The sequence below is a fragment of the Monodelphis domestica genome, chromosome 3 (genome assembly GCF_027887165.1).
Source record: "Monodelphis domestica isolate mMonDom1 chromosome 3, mMonDom1.pri, whole genome shotgun sequence".
NCBI lineage: Eukaryota > Metazoa > Chordata > Mammalia > Didelphimorphia > Didelphidae > Monodelphis > Monodelphis domestica.
The window spans coordinates 234181836-234203030 of NC_077229.1; the positions used below are offsets into that span (position 1 = coordinate 234181836).

The 21195-nt window shown below is 35.8% G+C and overlaps 1 protein-coding gene across 1 annotated transcript in view; it reads left to right on the forward strand.

Moving 5' to 3' along the window:
- LOC100021477 (cytochrome b5) overlaps positions 1 to 19130 on the forward strand; it is a 43508-nt gene extending 24378 nt beyond the window's left edge. The window contains exons 2-5 of the mRNA XM_016431719.2: positions 7096 to 7224; positions 9079 to 9108; positions 15273 to 15307; positions 17632 to 19130. Of these exons, the coding sequence (XP_016287205.1) occupies positions 7096 to 7224; positions 9079 to 9108; positions 15273 to 15307; positions 17632 to 17713 (276 nt within the window). The 3' untranslated portion in view covers positions 17714 to 19130. The remainder of the gene's footprint in view (positions 1 to 7095; positions 7225 to 9078; positions 9109 to 15272; positions 15308 to 17631) is intronic.
- The last annotated feature ends 2065 nt before the right edge of the window (positions 19131 to 21195 follow it).

Here is a 21195-nt window from a genome sequence, read left to right on the forward strand (position 1 = left end):
GAGGACAGTATATTCTGTTTTCTAGTGACCCTGTTTGCCCAAGACTTGTGCTTTGTCCTCTTTGATAAACAGCTATCAGAACTGATTTAAAAGGAACAATTGATTTGAACAGCCTTTTATCAATATTTTTGTACTATGACTTGCACAGTCTTTGCCCTTTATAAACTCCTTTAACCTTTATTTTTGGCTCAGCCTTAAAGAGGATAGATAGGTAAATTAGGTTGTTGTTGGTGGTGGACTGTTTTTTGCTTAGTCATTGTAGGTTTCTTAAACTCTTTTGCACTTAGATAGCAATGGTTGGTCTTTGTTTTGCAGTGCTAGATATTCAAGCTGAATATAATGGAAGAGCACCTTGGTAGTAGACTTCTAGTTCACATTAAGTTAGATTTAGGTGGAAATCATCTGTTTGTTTTCTTCAGATGTTCTATTCAGACTGGGACTGAACCAATTTAAAACAGTGTTTAGTGTGTTTCAGGTGATTCTGGCCTGTCTGGCATCTGTAACCTAGAAGCACAGACGTGGAGGCTGTCAAGTTTCTTATCTTCAATGCCTGCTTCACCGCAAGTAATTATTCAGTGAACTTCTGGAGGACATGGAGAGAAACCTAAAATTTCTTGAAAATTTGAAGCTGTGGAGGGGGAAAAGCACTTTATTCTTAAAATAATTATCAGAAAGAGATTGACTTAACTGTATAAGATGTGTACTCGACAAGAATAAACTTTGTGATTACACCTAGTTGATTCAGTTGAGCAAACTCCTCACCCATAGTTTTCTATCACCCAAGCATCAATTTATGCATTCCAAAACTCAGGTAGACAGGGAGTGATGTTAACTGCTTGAGCTTTTAGTTCCTTGAAACAATCAATTCTTTTTCTTTCTTTGAAATTTTTATTTAATTAGACAATTTAGAACATTATTCCTTGGTTACAAGAATCATATTCTTTCCCTCCCCTTCCCCCACCCCTTCCCATAGCCAACGCGCCATTCCACTGGGTATTACATGTGTCCTTGATCAGAACCTATTTCCTTATTGTTGATGTTTGCACTAGGATGATCATTTAGAGTCTACATCCCCATTCTTATCCCCCTCAACCCATGTAATCAAGCAGTTGTTTTTCTTCTGTGAAACAATCAATTCTTAAGGATGGTCTCAATTTACTTTTTTTAAAAAAAATATTTTATTTCCCCCCAATTACATGTAAAGATTTTTTAAACATTTATAAAAAAAAATTTGAGTTCCAAATCTCATTCCTTCCCACTTTTCCCTCCCTTCCTCCTACCCTTCCCCCTCCCCAAGATTGTAAATAATTTGATATAGATTTTACATGTACTATCATATAAAACATTTTCCCATATTAGTCTTTTTGTGGAAGAGATCTCAAAAAAAAAGAAAGAAAATGATAATGTAGTATGCTTTGGTATGCATTTAGACTTCATTACTTCTTTTTCTGAAAGCAGATGGCGTTTTTTTTCATCATGACTCTGGGATTGTCTTGGATCACTGTTTTATTGAGAATAACGAGGTCATTCAGAGTTCATTTTAAAAAAATAGCTGTTTCTGTGTACAATGTTGACCTGGTTCTGCTCACTTCACTTTGTATCAATTCTTGTAAATCTTATCAAGTTTTTATGAAGTTATCCTGCCCATCATTCACAATATCATATTGCACAGCTTGTTCAGCCATTCTTCAGTTGATGAGTAACCTCTCAAATTCAATTCTTTGCTACCACAAAAAAAGCTACAGTAAATATTTTTGTTAGAATTGGTCCTTTTCCCTTTTTTTGGATCTCTTTGGGAAACAGAGCTTAGTAGTGGCTTTGCTGGATCAAAGGGTATCATGCACAGTTTTAGAGCCCTTTGGACATAGTTCCAAATTGACCCCCAGAATGGTTAGACCAGATCACAACTCCACCATTTGTGTCCCAATTTTCCCACATCCCCTCCTATATTTATCATTTCCCTTTTCAGCCATATTGTCCAATCTGATAGGAGTGTGAGGTGATATCTCAGAGTTATTTTAATTTGCATTTGTCTAATCAAGAGTGATTTAGAGCGCTTTTTAACTGGCTTTAATTTTTTAATCTGAAAACTACCAGTTCATACCCTTTGACTATTTAATAATTGGAGAATGCCTTATATTTTTATAAATTTGACTTAGTTCTCTATATAGTTGAGAAATAAGATCTTTACCAAAGATATTTTTTGTGAAAGTTGTTTTTTTTTCAGCTTTCTGCTTTCCTTCTAATTCTAGTTTATATTGGTTTTGTTTGTACAGTCTTTTAAATTTAACTCAATCAAAATTATCCTTTTTATATCCTATAATTCTCTAATTCTGATTTTGTCAGAATTCTTCCCTTATCCATAGATTTGACATGTAAACTATTCCATGATCCCTTAACTTGCTTATACTCTGGAAAAGCATTTTAAAACAGGTGGAAAGGGCTATAAAATTTGTGCATACCTTTTGATCTGGTAATACCACTACTGGGTCTATATCCCAAAGAGATAATAAAGATGGGAAAAGGGTCTACTTGCACAAAAATATTTATAGTTGCTCTTTTTTGTGGTGGCAAAGAATTGGAAATTATGGGGATGTCCATCAGTTGGGGAATGGCTGAACAAATTGTGGTACATGTTGGTGATGGAATACAATTGTGCTATAAGAAAGGTATAAGCAAGATGATTTCAGAAAAACTGGAAAGAGCTGTGGGAACTGAAGCAGAGAGAAATAAGTAGAAAGGGGAGAACATTGTACACAGCAACAGCAATACTGGATGATGATTATCTGTGAAAACTTGGCTACTCTCAGCAATGCACTGATCTGGGATAATCCTGAAAGACTTCTAATGGGGCATGCTCTCTGCCTCCAGAAAAAAGAACTGTTGGGATCACTTTTCATATCAGTGTACTTATAATTTTATTTTGGGGTTTTGGTTATATATGAGTATACTCTTACAACATTCACCAATATGATATGGAAGTGTGGTTTGCATGACAGTAAAAAAATGGGGAAAAAAGCAACTCATAGAAGGAAGAGACAGAGACAATGGAGACAGAGACAGAGACAGAGAGAGGGTGTGTATTCTGTATAATTTCATTTGTTCATATAATAAAAGCCCTAGACTCATGTCAGGAAATACATTGTGTAATTAGCCCACCATATATCTTTGGACAAATTGCTTAACTTCCCAGTTTCCTCAGTTTTGTTGTTTGTAAAATTAGAGGATGGATTCTAATCCTTGAGGTTCCTTTCCATTCTTAAAAAATTCCAATTCTTTTCTGGGATATTTTTGCTTTTTCTAACCCTGCAGTTTCTTAAGGGAGAGAAGAAATTCTTTCAAAAAAGAGTTTTCTATTCCAAAACAATCACTTCTCCATTCTCTTACTTTTAAACAGAAACCAGGTTCTCCATTTCTTTTGTTAGTTCCTGAAATACCTCTTTAAATGATGTTTCTGTGATTCCCTCTTCCAATTTACCCTCCTGATCTGTTCTCTGTTCTCATTTTATTCATGTCACTCAGTCACCTTTGACTTCCTCTACCTTTATCCTTTTACCTAAGTCCTTCCATCTCTACATCCTAGATTCCTTCAACCTCCTAAGCCTCCATTTAGGGAAAGGTCTAAGACAATCATGTTTACTCCTTTATCTCTCTCTCTAGGCTGCTTCAAACTTGGGATTTCTTTCTTCACCATCTCTCTACTTATTCCTTCTCTACCCTTTATGCCTTTTTTTTGCCTTCCCCCCAAAGGAATCTGAGCTGCTTCAGGGAAGGGATCTTTTTTTTTTGCTTCTGTTTTTATACCTAGTACTTAGCACCTTGCCCAGAAACACACCATTCCAGTTTAATACCTGCTAGTTAGTTCTAAGTTCCAGCCTCAGTGGAATAGCTGAAGAAAATAAATACTGTAGACCATTTCTAACTAAATCCAACCAAATCAGAGTCCTACTTAATTATATTCTTGAAGGTGCTCTTTCACCATTCTTCATGAATATCTGGCATTGCAAAAAGTCAACAAAACCCCCAACTAATTTTGTAAGTGAAAGAGTTGAAGTTTCATTACAATGGTAAGCATTTAATAAATGTTTACTGATTTGTTACCTTGACCTACTGCTACCCTAGCTCTGAATCCACACCTACTTGTTCTTTTGATCTCAGGTCAGGGAGTGCTGCTAGACCAGGATATAAGTGAACTGGCTTGATCTCTTACAGCTTCTTTGTAATCAATTTCAAACCAACTTTTCATGCTTCTCAGGAGCCTTCTATCTCTAGCATTTCTCTAGAGTCCTAACTAGAGGCTCTTTGATAACCTTAATTGATACCTTTTCTTGTTTCCCAAAGTTCCCAGTTCTTCCCTGCTGAGCAAATGAACTTGGTTTCTACTTTGTGTAATAAGCAGAAATAAATGTGTAGCAGTAGGCAGATGTAAGATGGAATGGGTAAATGTGAAGCTAAAGCTTGAGTTGGTGTCTGAGGTTAGCCAATAGAGAGATTGTGTTTGTTTGTGTGTGTGTGTGTGTGTGTGTGTGTGTGTGTGTGTGTGTGTGTGTGTGTGTGTGTGTGAGTGAGTGATTGTTGGTATACACTCAGTTGTTAATCAGCTGGGGCTTCAAAAATGGGTGGAAATTTATTTTCCTCAGGGACTGAAAGCAAGGATTCTGGAATGGCCTAGGTGTGGAGGTCTAGATTAAATGGCTGTCCTCCTTACTTCCACTGGGTTGTTATAAGGCTCAAATGAATAATGTTCTTTTGCTGACTTTAAGTGCTATTTAAATGTTAGTTATTATTAATGGAAACTTAGGTATCTCTCTTTTTGAGAGGAACATATAGGGAAATGGCTTGGATTGGACCAAGTACATATAGAGAAGATTCACATTAGAGGTGATAGAATTATGAGGACATTGAACTATCAATATAAAAAGTATCTGGGGGGAAGCTGGGGGGCTCAGTGGATTGAGAATCAGTATTATCAACAGATTAGAGCATTTTTCAGTGTCCAAACAACTTGTTTCTGACTTGTAGGGAAAGCTGAGACAACCCGTTGGGAACAGTGGAGCAAAAGAGGAATGGATATTTGTTGTACAGCATTGCATTTACTCATCTGGGTCAGAATACTCAGGACTGGTTTGTTGAAAATGATGGGGAAATTCAGAACCAAAAAGCAAAATGCAAATGAAGCTTAGAGATGCAGGATTCTTGGCACTGTAAGAGGTCAGATGAAAGCCATCATTTCTATGATGCCCAAAGGCTATTTATTGACCAGAGACCTCTGGCGTACCTTATACTTGGAGCTGATGGAGCCATACAGATCAATGATAAGGACATGATCTTGGAGAGATGGGCTGAACATTTGATAGTGTTCTTAACAGATCATCATCTTTCAGTGCTGAAGCTATTGACCATATACCTCAGGTTGAAATGAAACCCTCTCTAATCAAACTTCCAACTGAAGAAGAGGTTTTGAATGCCATTAGGCTCCCCTCATGAACCTAAGTGCCTGATGCTGATTTCCATTCCAGCAGAGATTTATATAAGGCAGGGGATCCAGAGCTCATCCAAAAGCTGACTAAAAGTTCCAGATGATGTGGCAAGAGGAAGTTTATCCTCCAGGAGATAAGGATGTCTCTATTCTCACCTTCTATAAAAGAAAAAGAAATAGATTGTTCTGTGATTATCACAGCGGGGTTCTCTCTCCTCATTGTTATGGGCAGATTCTTGCCAGAGCCCTCCTTAATAGATTGATCCTTTATCTGGAAGCTGGTTACCTACCTGACAGCCAGTGTAGTTTCAGAAAGGATAGAGGGATGATATATATGATGTTTGCCATATACTTTCTGATATCAATGTTCTTTTTACCACACCTTCTTTCCCTTCCCTAAAAATCTCTTTAGTGCCAATTGGAATGTAAATAACTCTTATTCATACAAGTCTGTCTGTTTTTGATTTTAAGCCATTAGAGGGAGGACCCAGGTTCTTTTAGAGACTATTTTACTTCTTTCTTTGTATCCCTGGCACCTAGCACTTGGGCAGCATTTCTTACTTGCTAGTTTATTGATTTGTAAGGGAAGATGAGAATCTCAAAGGCTGATTGAGATTGGCAGATGGTAGTAAGCCAGGGCATGGGCTTTGTCCGATATATTTTAATATATTTATTTGTTTTTGTACTGCCCACGTACAAAAGGACTCCAGCAAGCTTAATACAGAAATAGAAGTGGGAAGGGGGGGCATTTTTGTGGAAGGTAGAAGCTCCCGACCACTGAAAGAAAATGCTTAAGTAGAGGCTAGATTGGGTAACTACTTGTCATACATGTTACAGAAGAGAATCATTTTGCTCTGGGTAGAAGGTTTGACAAAGTGATCTTGAAGTAACAATCAGGGCTAAGACTTCAACAGACTAGGCAATGTTCTGACTTTATGGACAGGCATGCAGTATGTGTGTGAGTGTATTTTATGCTTTGAATAATTTTATCTTCTTTATTTCCACTCCTCTGTTGCTGGTATCTCCCTCATTCCTGAAATTACCTTATATTAATTGTTTTTCATATACTTGCATGTATATAAGTTAATGTAACTTGCTGATGTATGTTAAGGTAGTTTGCTAATGTAAACTCCTTGAGGGGAGAATCTGATTTGTTTTTTTCATTCCCAGAACTATTACAGTCTCTAATACATAATAAATAAGGTGCTTAATAAACACCTACCAATCAATAGGTACTGATTGTTTCGTTGGTCCATTCCACCAACCCTATATCCCTAATTTAGTAGGTACTTCATGTTTCTTGGTAAGATACCTAAGAATCAAGATGATAGTTTATGTGGGAAATCAGTATCTTTTAATTAGAGGAAAAATCATGGACTTTAATATTTAGTTTTCAAGAAGAAAATTGACCATAAAATTTTTAAAAATTTGGTTTTAATGTGAATTGTTATGTTAAAAAGAAACATCTTTTTCTCTTTTAACAACTAATTCCTTTAATTTTCAACTCTTGACACTGTTCCTAAATGAATAATGACTTCTGGAATATTTCGCAAATCCTTAATTAGTGCCAATGTCTCTCTATAATGATGCATTTTTTTCTCCCTTTAAATAAATAGCATCCTGGTGGAGAAGAAGTTCTAAGGGAGCAAGCTGGAGGTGATGCAACTGAAAACTTTGAGGATGTTGGGCATTCTACAGATGCCCGAGAACTATCCAAGACATATATCATTGGAGAACTTCATCCAGTGAGTATATTCTCTGACTTCCTGTCCTGTTCTTCTTAAGATTTATTTGATTTTAGATCAAATTTTCTGAGCCATGGCTTACATATATAAACAAGTGCCCTTCTCATCCCAAAGAAAATAATTAGTTTTGTAAGACTTACATTCTCTCTATTAGGCCTCACTTTTTATCTCCTTCAGGAAGTAATGACCCATGCTTGCTTTTGTATTTTACTGATCAATCACAGTTTGGGAGATTTGGAGCTAGCATAGTCTACCCATCAAGTGATTGTTGAAGTCTTGATTGACCATAAACATTGTGGCTACACTAGGAAAATGGGAAGTCATGTATTAATTGCCACTCAGCCTACTAATTGATTTGTATTTGACTGTTCCTAACTTAAGAAATGTAACTTAAAAAATTGTTTTGAGGGGGCAGCTGGGTGGCTCAGTGGATTGAGAGCCAGGCCCAGAGACAGGAGGTCTCTGGTAAGTGTCTGGCCTCAGACACTTCTCAGCTTTGTGACCCTGGGCAAGTTGCTTGACCTCCATTGCCTAGCCCTTACCACTCTTCTGCTATTGATTCTAAGATGGAAGGTAAGGGTTTAAAAAAATTGTTTTGATCCAAAAATCCAACAATTTGATTGTTTGAAATTTATCATGCATTTTAATTTTCTTTTTATAAAATAATATTTAATTTTTCCCCTATTACATGTAAAAACATATTTTCTTAACATTTATTTTTTAAGTTTTGAGTTCCAAATTCTTTCCTTTCTTCTGACCCTCCCTCCTTTTACTCCTTCTCTGCCCTCCCTTCTCCCCAAGGAGGTAAGCAATCTGATAGAGATTTTATAATTGCTTGCATTTTTTCTAAAGGGAAAAATAATTTACATGATGAAGAAATTCTAAGGCTTTCCCATTAAAAACAAAACAAAACAATGATCTCACCCATAATATACCTAAATACTAATATACAAGTAGCACATTAGAAATTAACTGCCATGCACAATGATATTTCTCTGGGGAAATAGATTCAGTTTTCCAAATTGAAATGTCATGAAAATTCTTCTCCCCCACTTTTGCAACAGAATCATTGATTTCCTCTTCTTTTATTGCCTTCTAGGCAATAAAATGAGGACTCAACTCCAGCTCATCTAGCAATAGTGTTCAGGATAGAATGTCTTGGAGGGGATTGAGATTGGATCTGGGGGGGCCAATTAGATTTCTATTATATTTGTCCAGTAGAGAGGAAATTAGGACCTAAATTTGAGTAATAGCACTGGTAATAGAAATGAGGAGATGAATCAGAGAAAGAAATTAGGGAAGTAGAATTCAGAGCGGGCACAGTAAATGTAGGAATTAAAAATGATGAAAATTGGGCCTCTTAAAGACTAACAGTATAGTAGTACCATATGCAACAATAGAAAAGGCACTTTGGATAAACTGAAATGTTTAAACAGTTTGAATATACCTCTTAAAGGTTGTAAAGAATTCATCTTGATGGTCATAGTAAGATTTACTCCTATCTTAGAGGGAGATGTTGGGGGTAGAGGGAAAGATCTATTCAGGCCTTTTAAAACTCCTTGAGATTATAGGAAAGCATGTGGGAAAGGAGTTCCAGGCATCTTTCTCTCATGGATTATTTAGAACAAATGCCTTTTCCAAAATTTACAATACTTGTAATTAGAAATTCTTCCCCCAGCATTTAATCTCCTTTAAATAATTTTTGTTGTAAGATTGAATTAGTGAGACCTGGCCATACCTGGTCAGATACCTAAGTTATTGTGCAGACCTCAAAGCAAAGGCTGAATCTTTCAGAAATAGCACTCTGTAGTCCTCAGTTTCAACCTAATTGTGCTAAATTTTTTTTTCTTGCAGGATGACAGAGACAAAATAAAGAAACCTTCAGTAAGTGCCACACTGTCTTGCAAACTTTATCCTATCAAGTACTCATTGTTGTGTGTGTGCATTGTATGTTCCAAAATGCAAGCATTGCTTGCTTAATATTAAGAAATTGCTTCATTGTTTCATTTACAGAAATCAATTTACTAAATACTTTTTCCTTTTAAAGTGAAATTATTTATTTGAGTCATGTTGGAACTTAAAAATGAACAAATAAGAATAATCTTCATGTTTCTAAGTGTCTAGAAGAGGCTGCTGCATTCTTGACAATGACTACTTCACATTTCAAACATTTTCAGCAAGGCTGTCATTGCACCAATATGAGGAAATTCTTTTGGCCTGTTCAGATCTGTACTTTCTCTTCAGTTTAAAAGCATGTTACCAGTTCTAACACTTTTATGATGATCATTGATATATATTCACTGAACACTGGGAGATATGCCTGAGGTATTGAAACTTGAAAATCCAGCTCTATTCAATGGAAGGATACAGAGAGAAACATTGACTCACATTAGTCATATTATCACTGCCAAGTCACAGAATTCTCAAATTTTGGGATCCTTAACAGTGTGGATGTTATCAGAGCCTCATCAACTAGTAAATGGCCAGGCAAAGTTTAGGACTTAACTGTGCTGTCTGAGGCACAGTATTATAATATATTTTAAGGCATTTTGCAAGAGCTGACTTTTATCCAACTCTATATGATAGTAGTATGAATCAGCAGCAGTCATGTGCTCAGCTCTAAGGGATGGTCTCATGAGAATTGGGCCCTGTATACAACCAGTTGTGGGCAAATATTAAAGCCACAACAAGCCACCTGAGCTAAGTAGATTAGTGGATAGAACATTAAGCCCAAAGTCAGCAAGTTCTGAACTGAAAATCTGACTTCAGACACTTACTAGCTTTGTTACCCTAGACAAGTCACTTAATCACTGTTTGCCTCTGGTTCCTCATCTGTGAAATGGGGATGATAATAGCAGTTGCCTCTGGGGTTGTTCTGAGAATCAAATGAAATAATAATTGTAAAGCACTTAGCATGGTGCCTGACCCCAGAGTATGTGCTAGATAGATGTGAGTTAATATTATTGTCATTATTGTTATTACCTAATTAAAGTTAAATGAGGAAGCAATTGGCTTGTGCATAAATAGGAAGTAAACTTCAGGGAACAAGATGGGGAAAAGTATAAGAAGAATTTAGTCATGAAACAATTTGTTGAAAGCATATCCTGTAGTAGCCTATGCTACATATGTACTTCCAGAAATCATAAAAATCATCAATCCAAAGTAGCATATTCCAGTCAATGAATGTTGTAGACAGTGCATGATAGGAGAGGCCACTTTTGGACATTTATGGCCAGGAAAAGCTTCAGAGAAGAGACAGGAATTCAGGTGTGCCTTGGATGAGATGTGGGATCCAAGAGAATGAGGAAGAGGTGGGGGGGGGGGAGGCATCAGAGGTTAAGGTAACAGGAAGAATAAGAGTTGTGGTTACATAAACATTTTAGTACTAGTTGGCAAGGACAAGACCTCAGGTTATTGAGCCAACCCATGTATGAGAAAGAATCTCCTTTGCAATACATCAGACAGTTCACCCTCTAGCCTTTACTCGGTGATTTATTTTGGAAGAGAAGACTAAATGCACATCTTCTAATCTAACTACCTGCAGTGATGCATTTATCCAGGACTGGCCTCACCTGGGTCACATAGCAAATTATATTTCCGAGACAGGACTTAAACCCAAGTTTTCTTAAAAGGAAAGAAAGACAAACATTTATTAAGTACCTAGACTACCTGCCATGCACTGTGCTAACAGATATCATATTTGATCTTCAAATCAGCTTACTCTTGGAAGTTAGATACTTTTATTGTATATTATGAAACTTGGGCAGGCAAAAGTTAAGTGACTTGCCCAGTCTCACCCAGCTAATAAGGATCTTATACTGAATTTGAACTTGGGTCTTCTTGACTAGAGACTCAGTGCTCTATCCACTGTACTATGTAGGTCCTTGGCTGTCTCTTGTGATGCCTTTTAATAGGCACATATAAACTATAGGCAGAAAAATACCTGATCATATCATAAATAGATAACTTATGAAAGATAGGTGTTTTGCTTCTTCCTCTAGTACCTGAGTTCTACCATAATTGCTTCATTCTGGGGTAGTGAAGACCATTTCCATTCTCTCATTCAAAGCACACTATCATCAATAGGTCATGTTCTGGAGTATCCTACTACTCATTAGTATTTATTGTCCTCCTGTGTGCCAGTTATAGGTGGTACTTAATTTCTGATGGTGAGTATTCTCAAGCTTATAACACCTGGAAGGATTTGGAGGGAGAGCAAGATTATACACCACATGTGAAAAGCAGAAACACCAAGCAGTACTTTCCATATTGATAAGAATTTAACTAAAAACTCCATGAGCCTTGAATTCTGTTATTTGATATTTATGGAGTACTTTGCTAATGCTAAGGACCATGTTGGTCCTTGAGTGGATTTTATCCTCAAATCCTTTTTGGGGCTAATCTACCGGGTAGCTTAAGGACATCTGGCTTCAGTAGTAGGTGGTTGCTACACAAAGAATTAGTCGTGTGGATGTTTGACTTGTCATTTCTAATGACACTATAAGTTTTTTATTTATTAAATTTCCTTAGAAATCTAAGAAAGTGAAAGTAGGTATAGTTTTATTTCTCAAGTAGGGAAGTCTAGGATTTAAATAGGTGGTTTCTAAGACCCCTGCTAGCCCTATTAAAATTTGATACTTAATCACTTTTCCTTTTGCCTCCCCCACTGGAGCCTATTCCTTTTCCATTATTTCAAACTGACCCGTGATTCACTGTCTACTGTAGAACCTTCCACAGTGATGAGATTGAATTGGCTTGGTAGCTCAGAATAACTTTTATGTATTGAGGGACCCAAGAATTTGAGTATCAGGTCTGACACAGTCAAATATAGAACAGAACCCTTGAGAGCTCTAGAGTACATTTCTTTTCCTTTGAAATGAAGAGAGGCAATACAAAGACAAAAAACTTAGTAGCTTAATTGGACTTTTTTTTTAAACAAAACATTGTCAAGTAGCATTCTCATTCCCCTTGTACTTCCTCCTGACTGAAAGTATAGAATGCTGAATGTTATCCTAGCAAAAGGAGTTCCCCCCCACTCCCATCCCTCAAGGGATTTGAATAAGGACCTTAATATGTAGATATGTAATATTGCCATAATTATGATATCCTAAATTAATAAATAAATTAACAATTTGAAATGCCTTTAAATAAGACAGGGACTAGTGTTCTTTAATGCTAATAGAGAATAAATTTTTTTTTAAAGTGGTACTATTTCTGTGATTTCAGGAGTGTTCTTATAGCCTATTTTTGCATGATAATTCCACTTTTGAGAACTTTGTCCTTATGCTCCTAATAAAGTATTCTAGACTCTTGGAATACCCTTTTTTCCCCCTAGTACGTGAAAATCAGTTCTAAATACCTACATTGGGAGTATGTAGATAGTAATCTTGGGAAATGCAATGGTGTTTAATTTCTACCACCTTTAATTTTTTTTTTTAAGCTAGAAAGGTGATAACATGTGAGGAGAACTTGGTAGTTTTTTCATGTTATTGGCCTTAAGCCCATAATAGAAAGGAAAACAAATGACTTTATTAGTGTTGTGTTTTTAATCTCTAAAAAAACAAAGAATGCTCCATTGCTAGCTAGAAAAAAAGATGCATTCATTACTGTTGAATGCCTTTTGTAGTTTGAACTTCTGAATGCAGCTTGCTTAAGATATCAGGATGAGCTGTGAAACTAAGTGAACCCATATGCTAGAAGATTTGTCTAACATGGCCATAATGAAGACATGAGGAAAAATCATCACATCATGTTATTTCTTCTTATCTTACCCATATAATAATGCCTCCCATACAAATTTTACTTATAATTCCCTTTGTACGTAGCACTTTACAAACCTCATGAGGTTATTAGAATATTATCTTTATTTTGTAGATGAAGAATTTAAATCAGAGAGGTTATGACTAGTCCAGTTATACAGCTAGATATTGTGGAAACCAGATTCCAACTTGGGCCTTCTGGGCCCTGGCACAAATCTTTTTTTTTTTCTTAAATGATACCACCTCATTAATTCTAAGTAAACATGAAGAAAGAGCAGCTCTAACTCCTAGGTTCTAAGCAATGCTTAGGAAATCAAAGAATGTGATCATTCAAAGTGCTTTTGCTCTTAAGCTCAGTGAGGTAAAGGTACCTAGCTGAGTGCCTCCAAATGAACCTCCCGTCAAGATTTGTTGGTTGATTTTTGATTCGAATTAGGAAGTTTTTAGAAAAGTCTGCTAGCAAGTTTTAGTGACTAACTTTATGGAGAATCAGGAGAATTTAGTTTGATTTCACAAACAAAACTGTGTTCTGCTAGGGCAGATCAAAGACAACATTAAGCCAGTGCTTGCTGTACTCCTGGATGTATGGGAGTCTAGTGTCTCAAATGAATCATTAGCATGTTTTTGCCTAAGAAGTGTTTTCAAGGTGTAACATCATAAGCCTTACTAATTCTTTCTGAGGACATCATGAGTGGAAGTAAAACTGATTTGCAGATATGTTCAATGTATAACATATACTCTGTTTTTGCTGCCCTTTTGTTGCTAGTTTTAAACATGACTTCCTAATGCCAGGCTTGCCTGTACTGTGTTAATTATTGTTTCTGTCACATTTCACATTGCACAAGGCCAAAGCTGAGGAACATGAAGTCCATGGGTGACTAGAAGGGGGTGATGGTGGAAAGCAACCAAACAGGTTGAAGTAGTCAACTTGTCCCTCCCTATCCCCCCATCCCCATCAATACAAATAGTAGCGTAAGTAAAGTTGTAGGTAGGTGTCTTAAGTTTAAGAGCCATCCACCTTGGAAGTTCCTACTGTTTCTATTAACTCTTTAATAACTTTTGTTTAAATACAGTTACATATGCAGATGATCAAGGTAGAAATCTTGATGTGAAGCTTTCTTTAAAATTGCCTTATTTCTTTTCACTGTGTCAGGAATCTTGAAGGAGTTCTTTCAAGGTTGGTGGGACTAAAACTGCTTGGCTTGCTCCTCCTGGAAAGGTTTCTTCTTACCTTTCTTTTGGAAGCGAATTCTTCCACTTGCACTGAAGAGTGTGGCTTTGTTTATACCAAATTGATGATTGTTAAGCAAATATCCTGTGCTCTGGGTTGTGGCAATGCAGAGAACATGGACCTCAAAACCCTTTAAGCCCTGCTTTATCTTGGTTCCTCTTTGAGGGCACTACTAATACTCATGCTTGTGTGAACTAATCTGAAGGCTGCCTCTTTACTGTTGCTAATTGTTGGAGTGATTTATGCTTAAACTTATAGCTCATTTATTGGTCTTTTCTCTGTGGCTATTATGAACTCTTATAACCAATTTTTAAACATTTGTGGCTCTTAAAGAATCCCAGAAGCAAAATTGGCCATTGTGGTAACAGACTGAAATGTCTGCATCGTACTGGTTTGAGTCTCTTTGGAATATTCTTAATGTGGCATTTTAGCAGGAAACTAGATTGTGAAATAAACCATTTTGTATAACTGGCTAATATTTAACTTTTATGGGTAAGCTTAAAGGCAAGTCTTAGAGTGACAGAGATTTGAAAAAATTATACATTCCAATAATTTTTTAGGTTGTAATGAGTTTTGATGAAATTTGGGTTCCCTATTCTTTATGATGATGGCCTTTACCATTTGGAAATGTACAGAATTTGTATCAAATACTTTGCTTGTATTTTTAGAGAATATTTCTGTTTGTACCTCTCATTGCTAAAAATCATTGTTCATGTTCACTTCTTGTATTGGGTAGTCGAAGAATTTACTTTTAATGCATAATATTTTTTATGTTTTCTTTCAAATTGTTTAACATAAGCATAGGTAAGTATAAATGACATTAAGTAAGTTATTCACAGATAACAGCATATTTTTCTCTGGAAAAAATAGGGCATAATAATCATAATTGAATAAGAATGTAACATTTTTGTATGAAAGGAAATTAGTGCTGAAATTGTGTGCTTATTTTATTGGTCTCTTCACTGAATAAAATGTTCTTGCTTCATAAAAAGTTTTCAATATGATAAATTGCATAATGCTTGATTTTTTAAAATCACGCTTTTACCTTTGTTTTTCAGGATTCTCTTATTACTACCATTGATAATAACAACAGGTATGAAATAACCTTTCTTTTGAAATCTATCATGCCTTGACAGGGGGCTTAAAAGGTTTTATAGTCCACATACCCTTGCGTTTTGAGCAGTAATGCACCAAACATGACCATTCAGCTAAATAAATGATTAAAGAAATCTCAAAAAATTCCTCCCAAAGGAAAAGTACACCAGTAATTCTCTTAATTATTATAGTGTAGTTGCTAAGCCTTATTTTAGAGGTGAGATGGTATATAAAGAACATTGCCATATGTGTTTTTTTAACATAAAAATATGCATATGTGAACTTTTATCGGGTCTTTTAAAAATAGTCATTCAAGTTCTAATTTGCCCTTGTAGATGTGGCTTATTCACAGAATCACATTAAATATGTGATTTGCACTTAGTTTCAATGTGAAACTAAGCTTAGCACAGATCTGGAACTTATGGGTTTTATCTGCACAGGCTAGAGAGATGATCTAGACATAGTGCTTTAATATGTCCAAATGAAGTCGTATACTTAAAAAATTTATTAAATTGTCTTTATGTACTGAGTAGTAGTTCTAAATATGTATAACTTATAATAGATTCATAGTGTTTAAATTGCAAAGGACTTTAGATAAATATTAGAAGTACTTAATAAACACATAATATGTGCAAAGGATTGGTCTGGGACCTGAGGATGGGAAGACCAAAAAAAGTGGATATAGTATATAAATACATAAGTATGTATTCAAGATAATTTGTGGGGAGAGAGATTATCAGCTTCAGATAAAAGGATTCTGATATGAAGTGACACATGGCCTGAACCTTGAATGAAACTAAATATTCTAAAAGGAGGCAGAGGTGAAGAGAGAATGATGCCAGAGATGAGGGGTACCAGTCTGTACAAACATAAGGAATCAGCCAAGAAAGGGAATTATTTGGGAAAAACAAGTTTAACTGCATCATAGGGTGTCCTTGAAGGGAAATAATATGCCATACACCTAAAAGATAAGCTGGAATCATATTGAAAAGGGGCTTAAAGACTAAGCTGAGGGGTTTGAATCTTATCTTGGAGAGAATATTTATCGTAAGCAGCCTCTTATAAATAATACAGGTGAGAGGTGATGAGGACCTGAACTAGGGGCTGACTGTGTAGGTGGAGAGAATGGGGCCAGTTGTAAAAAAAAGTGGACCTAGAATTGACAAGACTTGGCAACTAGTGAGATTTAGGGAGTGAAAAGCCTAAGGATGATGCCAACATTTCAAACTTGAGTGATTGAAAGAGTAGAAGTTTGGAAGGAAAGCAAGTTTAGATTGAGGAAGATTAGGAAATTTGTTTTGGTCATGTTGACTTTGTAATGGACATCCAGAACATTCCTGAGAGATGGTCACAGGGCAGTTGGCAGTATATATTCCAAGCTGGAACTTGGGAGAAAGATTATGGACAACTATATAGATTTTGGATTTATTTTCATAGAAATGAATTCAATAAAAGACAGTGTAGTAAGAAAATATGACCCAGGACAGAGATATGAGAGATAATCATAGTTAGGGACCAGGAGAAAAATGATCCAAGATAATAATAAAAGAAAGAAGTCTGAAGAAATATGAACAGACAGATAGGAGAAATAGGAAGGAGCAGGATGATAAAAGCAGATGTTGGGAGAGGAGGGCAGTTGTTAGCAGTATCAGAAGTTATGGAGAGTTCATATAGAAAAAGAATTGAGAAAATAGAATTTACTGGTAACCTCAGACAAAGATTCTGGTTGATGATGGTGATCCATCTAGGTAATCCACTTATTTTTATTTTTCATTTAAAGAAACTGAGGGCCATAGAAATGATCTTCACTCAAGATTACACAGCTAGTGACAGAATTAGGACTTACTACTTGAGCCTTGTAACTCCCAGTCAAGTGCTTTTTTTCCCTATGTCCATGTTCATACTATGAACATTAAAAGATCTGTGGCCATTTGCTGTTGCTGTTATATGGTGTTTTGCCCAGATTTCATAATCTGTAATTGCCTTAGAGCCATAGTTTTTAAAACACAGAAAGAGGTTTCATAAGTAGCCTGTGAGAAGAATCATTAATAATCCCTTGTTATAAGGTATATATAAATGTTCTTTTTAAAAGCACAGGTAGTGTCATTGGTGACTTATCAGGACAGTGGGGTATAGATCTTGACTGGGAGGAAAGAATTAATGCTGGTCTCAGCTCTACATGTAGTTCTTTGCATTTGGTGTTTTAGGCTCAGAGAAAAAAAGATGTTCTGATAAATTATTGTTAGCTGGAACAAATAATTTTTATTTATATCTTCCTGACATACAATATATTTGAAACATTTTCTCACTGTTTCCTTCTAGTTGGTGGACCAGTTGGGTGATCCCAGCAGTCTCTGCACTTGTTGTGGCCTTGATGTATCGCTTCTACATGTCAGAGTACTAATCACATTTTTTAAAAAGTCAATAAAAGAAGAGACTGACTTAAACCAGGGAAAAAGAAGCCAATTGTCACTGTCTACTTTGCCTGACAGAAACCAACTACTTTTGCAAAGAAAACTTTAATGTGTCCATTTTCTATCTCCTTAACTCCCTGATATTCAAAAAAGTGAACTCTCCTTCTGTACACTTTTTAGAGTGTGCCTTTTCATTCAAACTATTTTCAAAGTTCAGTGCTTTTATCACTATTCTTTATATAACAAAAGCAGCTGCTATAATTACTGTGTAACCTTTATAATTTTTTGCATCTATTTGTGTTTGTACAAATCAATCTTTGATGCTTAAAAGCTTTTAAATTAAGCCCTTCAACAGATTTCTTGTTTAGACCCAAGCAGTAAATGTTGATGCTTGGCTCTAAGGATTTTTTTTTGGCTTCTGTCTTATATGAAATTTCCTCTAATAGAATTATCCATTGTGACACTGCTTTTAGATCAGTTTCCTTTTCTGGAAGTTAAAAAGGCCAGTGGTCATAATTTAAATGCTTCTAATGACTGTTCTGGTATAAATAAAAATGGTAAGAAGGGAAATGTCCAGAAGAAATTGACATTGATCAAGGAATAGATTGCATCTATCCATTAAACAAGATCTGCTCCTCCTTCCCCAATTCTCAACCAGAATTAACCCTGTGTTTTGGAGTGGGGTGGAGGGATGGAGAATCTTCTTTTGGAATTATTATTTGGGAGATATAATCCTTGTTAGCACTCACTCCTTTTAGGAGAGCTGCTGATTTTTTTATTTTTATTAAGAAGGAGGAAAAGACATTCTTTGTGCGGTTTGGATGCTGTTTTTTTTTTCCCTTTTTTTAAAGGAACTAGCTGCCACGTAATCAACAACAAATTATGTTCATGTGGATCCATTTTTTTCCCCCCTTGAGAACTCTTTTGACTTCTTCCATTTTGTCTGTAGCTTTATTCTCTGGTCTTTACTTTATCTCTTCTTGGAAAGGTTAGTTGTTTGATGACATGGCGGGAGAGTGAATCTATAAAATGTAAGCTGTCATAATGAACTGTGATTATGCATCTTCTCCTTTATATGTCAGTTAAGCAGTATCGACATGAACCATTAAGGACACATTAAAAAGGCTGATTTTTTTCTCTAAAAAAATTCTACTGATATCAATTGTATAATTATTATTATGTCTACTACCCTACTTTCCTCACTTCACACACATATATACATATACACATATATACCAGAGCCTAATGTGATTAGGGAGAAAGACTCACTATTTCAACTATAACTGAAATAGAATGAAAGTGGGTAAGGAGAGGTGGGAAAAGGCAAACTATGGTGCCAGAAATACAAAATTACCTTGCAGAGAAGTCTTTTGTTAAAATTCTGAATAAACTTGTGCCTGGAACAAATTGAAGCCTTTATTACAGTGGATTTTTTGAGTAAATGACATGTGTGTTTTGTGAATGTAGAGTTAAGTATCAATGAGATTCTGAACCAAAAATTCAGTTTCTAAACTTAATGTTGAAGTTTGCGTTTGTTACTGACTATTTTTAAAACTTGATTCTTGAGTATTTCAATTTCTGTTGTGCAGGCAATTCTTAACCTTTTTTTTTCTTTCCTGAATCTCTTTAGAGATCTGATGAAGCCTATGGACCCCCTCTCAGAATCATGTTTGTAAATGCAAAAAAATATATATTTTTAATCGATAGGATTACAAAGAAAACCAATTACATTGAAATGTATATCAAAATTTTGAACACAAGTCCAAATATCTTCAGCTTTTTTTTTCAGACTTTTGTTCAGAATAATTACACATCTGGCCTTTTGAGGTACATTTCTGGGCTGAGAAAACATTGGAGATCTCGACCTAACAACTGCACATATTTACTGATGCCATCATCATGAGCATGTTTAGAAATCAAGTAGCATTGCTAATGATATCCAAACAGGAAACTTTAGTTAGTGAAGTATCTATACTACATTTTTGTCCTCCTAACAAGTTCATCTGGAAGCCATGACAATGAAGGGAGGGATTGTAGACCATGCCATGTGATGATTGGTTGAAGGGGATATTTAGCCTGGATATAAGTAGACTTGGAGAGTTGGTGGGGGGAGAATTACAGTTTTCAACTATCTGAAGGTTGGCTGTGTGGAAGAAGGATTAGACTTTTTACTAAGCCTCAGAAGATAGAAGTAGGAACAATGGATGTTAGAGAATGGCAGATTTTAGTCTTATTTAAGGAGAAATAGAAGAATTATGCAGAGATGGAATAGACTGTCTTAGAAGACAGTGAATTTTCTCTCACAGCACACCTCCCAAAAGGACAGGAGACCTACTTGAGGATACTGCGGTGGTGGTATTACTAGTGAATTCCTGTTTCTTGTTGTTCACAGTCCTTTTAGTTGTATCTGACTTGTGACCCCATTTATAGTTTTTTTGACAAAGATACTAGAATGGTTTGTCAGTGCCTTTTTCAATTCATTTGACAGATGAGAAAACTGAGGCAAACAGAGTAAAATGATTTGCCCTGGGTTACAAAGCTATTAAGTGTCTGAGGCTATATTTGAATGAGGGAAGATGAGTTTTTTTAATTTTAATTTTTTAATTTAGAATATTTTTCCATGGTTACATGATTCATGATCCACCCCCCGCACTTTCCTCTCCCCTCTTGAAGCTGACAAGCAGTTCCACTTGGTTATACATGTATCATTGTTCAAAACATATTTCCATGTTATTCATATTTGCAGTAGAGTGATCTTTTAACATCAAAACCCGAATCCTATTCCTATCAAACTACGTGATTGAACATATATTTTGAAGATGAGTCTTCTTGACTCCAGACCTAGCACTTATCCACTGGGCCACCTACCTGCCCTTAAACAAGTATAGTTCTAGAGATTAAAATCTTTTCTCTTTCCTACCTTCCTACCCATGTTTATATAGTGCTTTGGAGTTTCAGTACATATGCTTTTCTCAGATCAACTCTTTAGTTTGATTGTCAGTTATTTTTTTAACCACACCTTTGGTTTCTGATCAAAAATCAAAGGCATTATTAAGTCTACCTTTGAGGAGCTCACAGTGTAACAGAGGAGATAACATGTTAACAACTATGTACCAACAAAATATATACAAGATAAACTGATGATTATCTGAAAATTTTAATTTAAAGAGCTCCCAGTGAGGAATTTGCTTTACCAATGCAGATCACCACTCCCTTAACTCCAAGGCCACTGGTGCTTGGAGTACACAGGACTGCGTCAGTGAGGTATTATCACCATTATTACTTATCTCCATTTTTCTTATGAAAACAGAGTTTCGCAATTTAGGTAACATGTAATAGGCTTTGTATACCTTAAAGTGCTCTATATATAATAGTTATTATTATTGTTACCCATAGCCACAGAGCTATAAAATGTCTGAGCCAGGATTTGAACCCAGCTATTTCCTAACTCCATGTCTCAATATTTAACTCA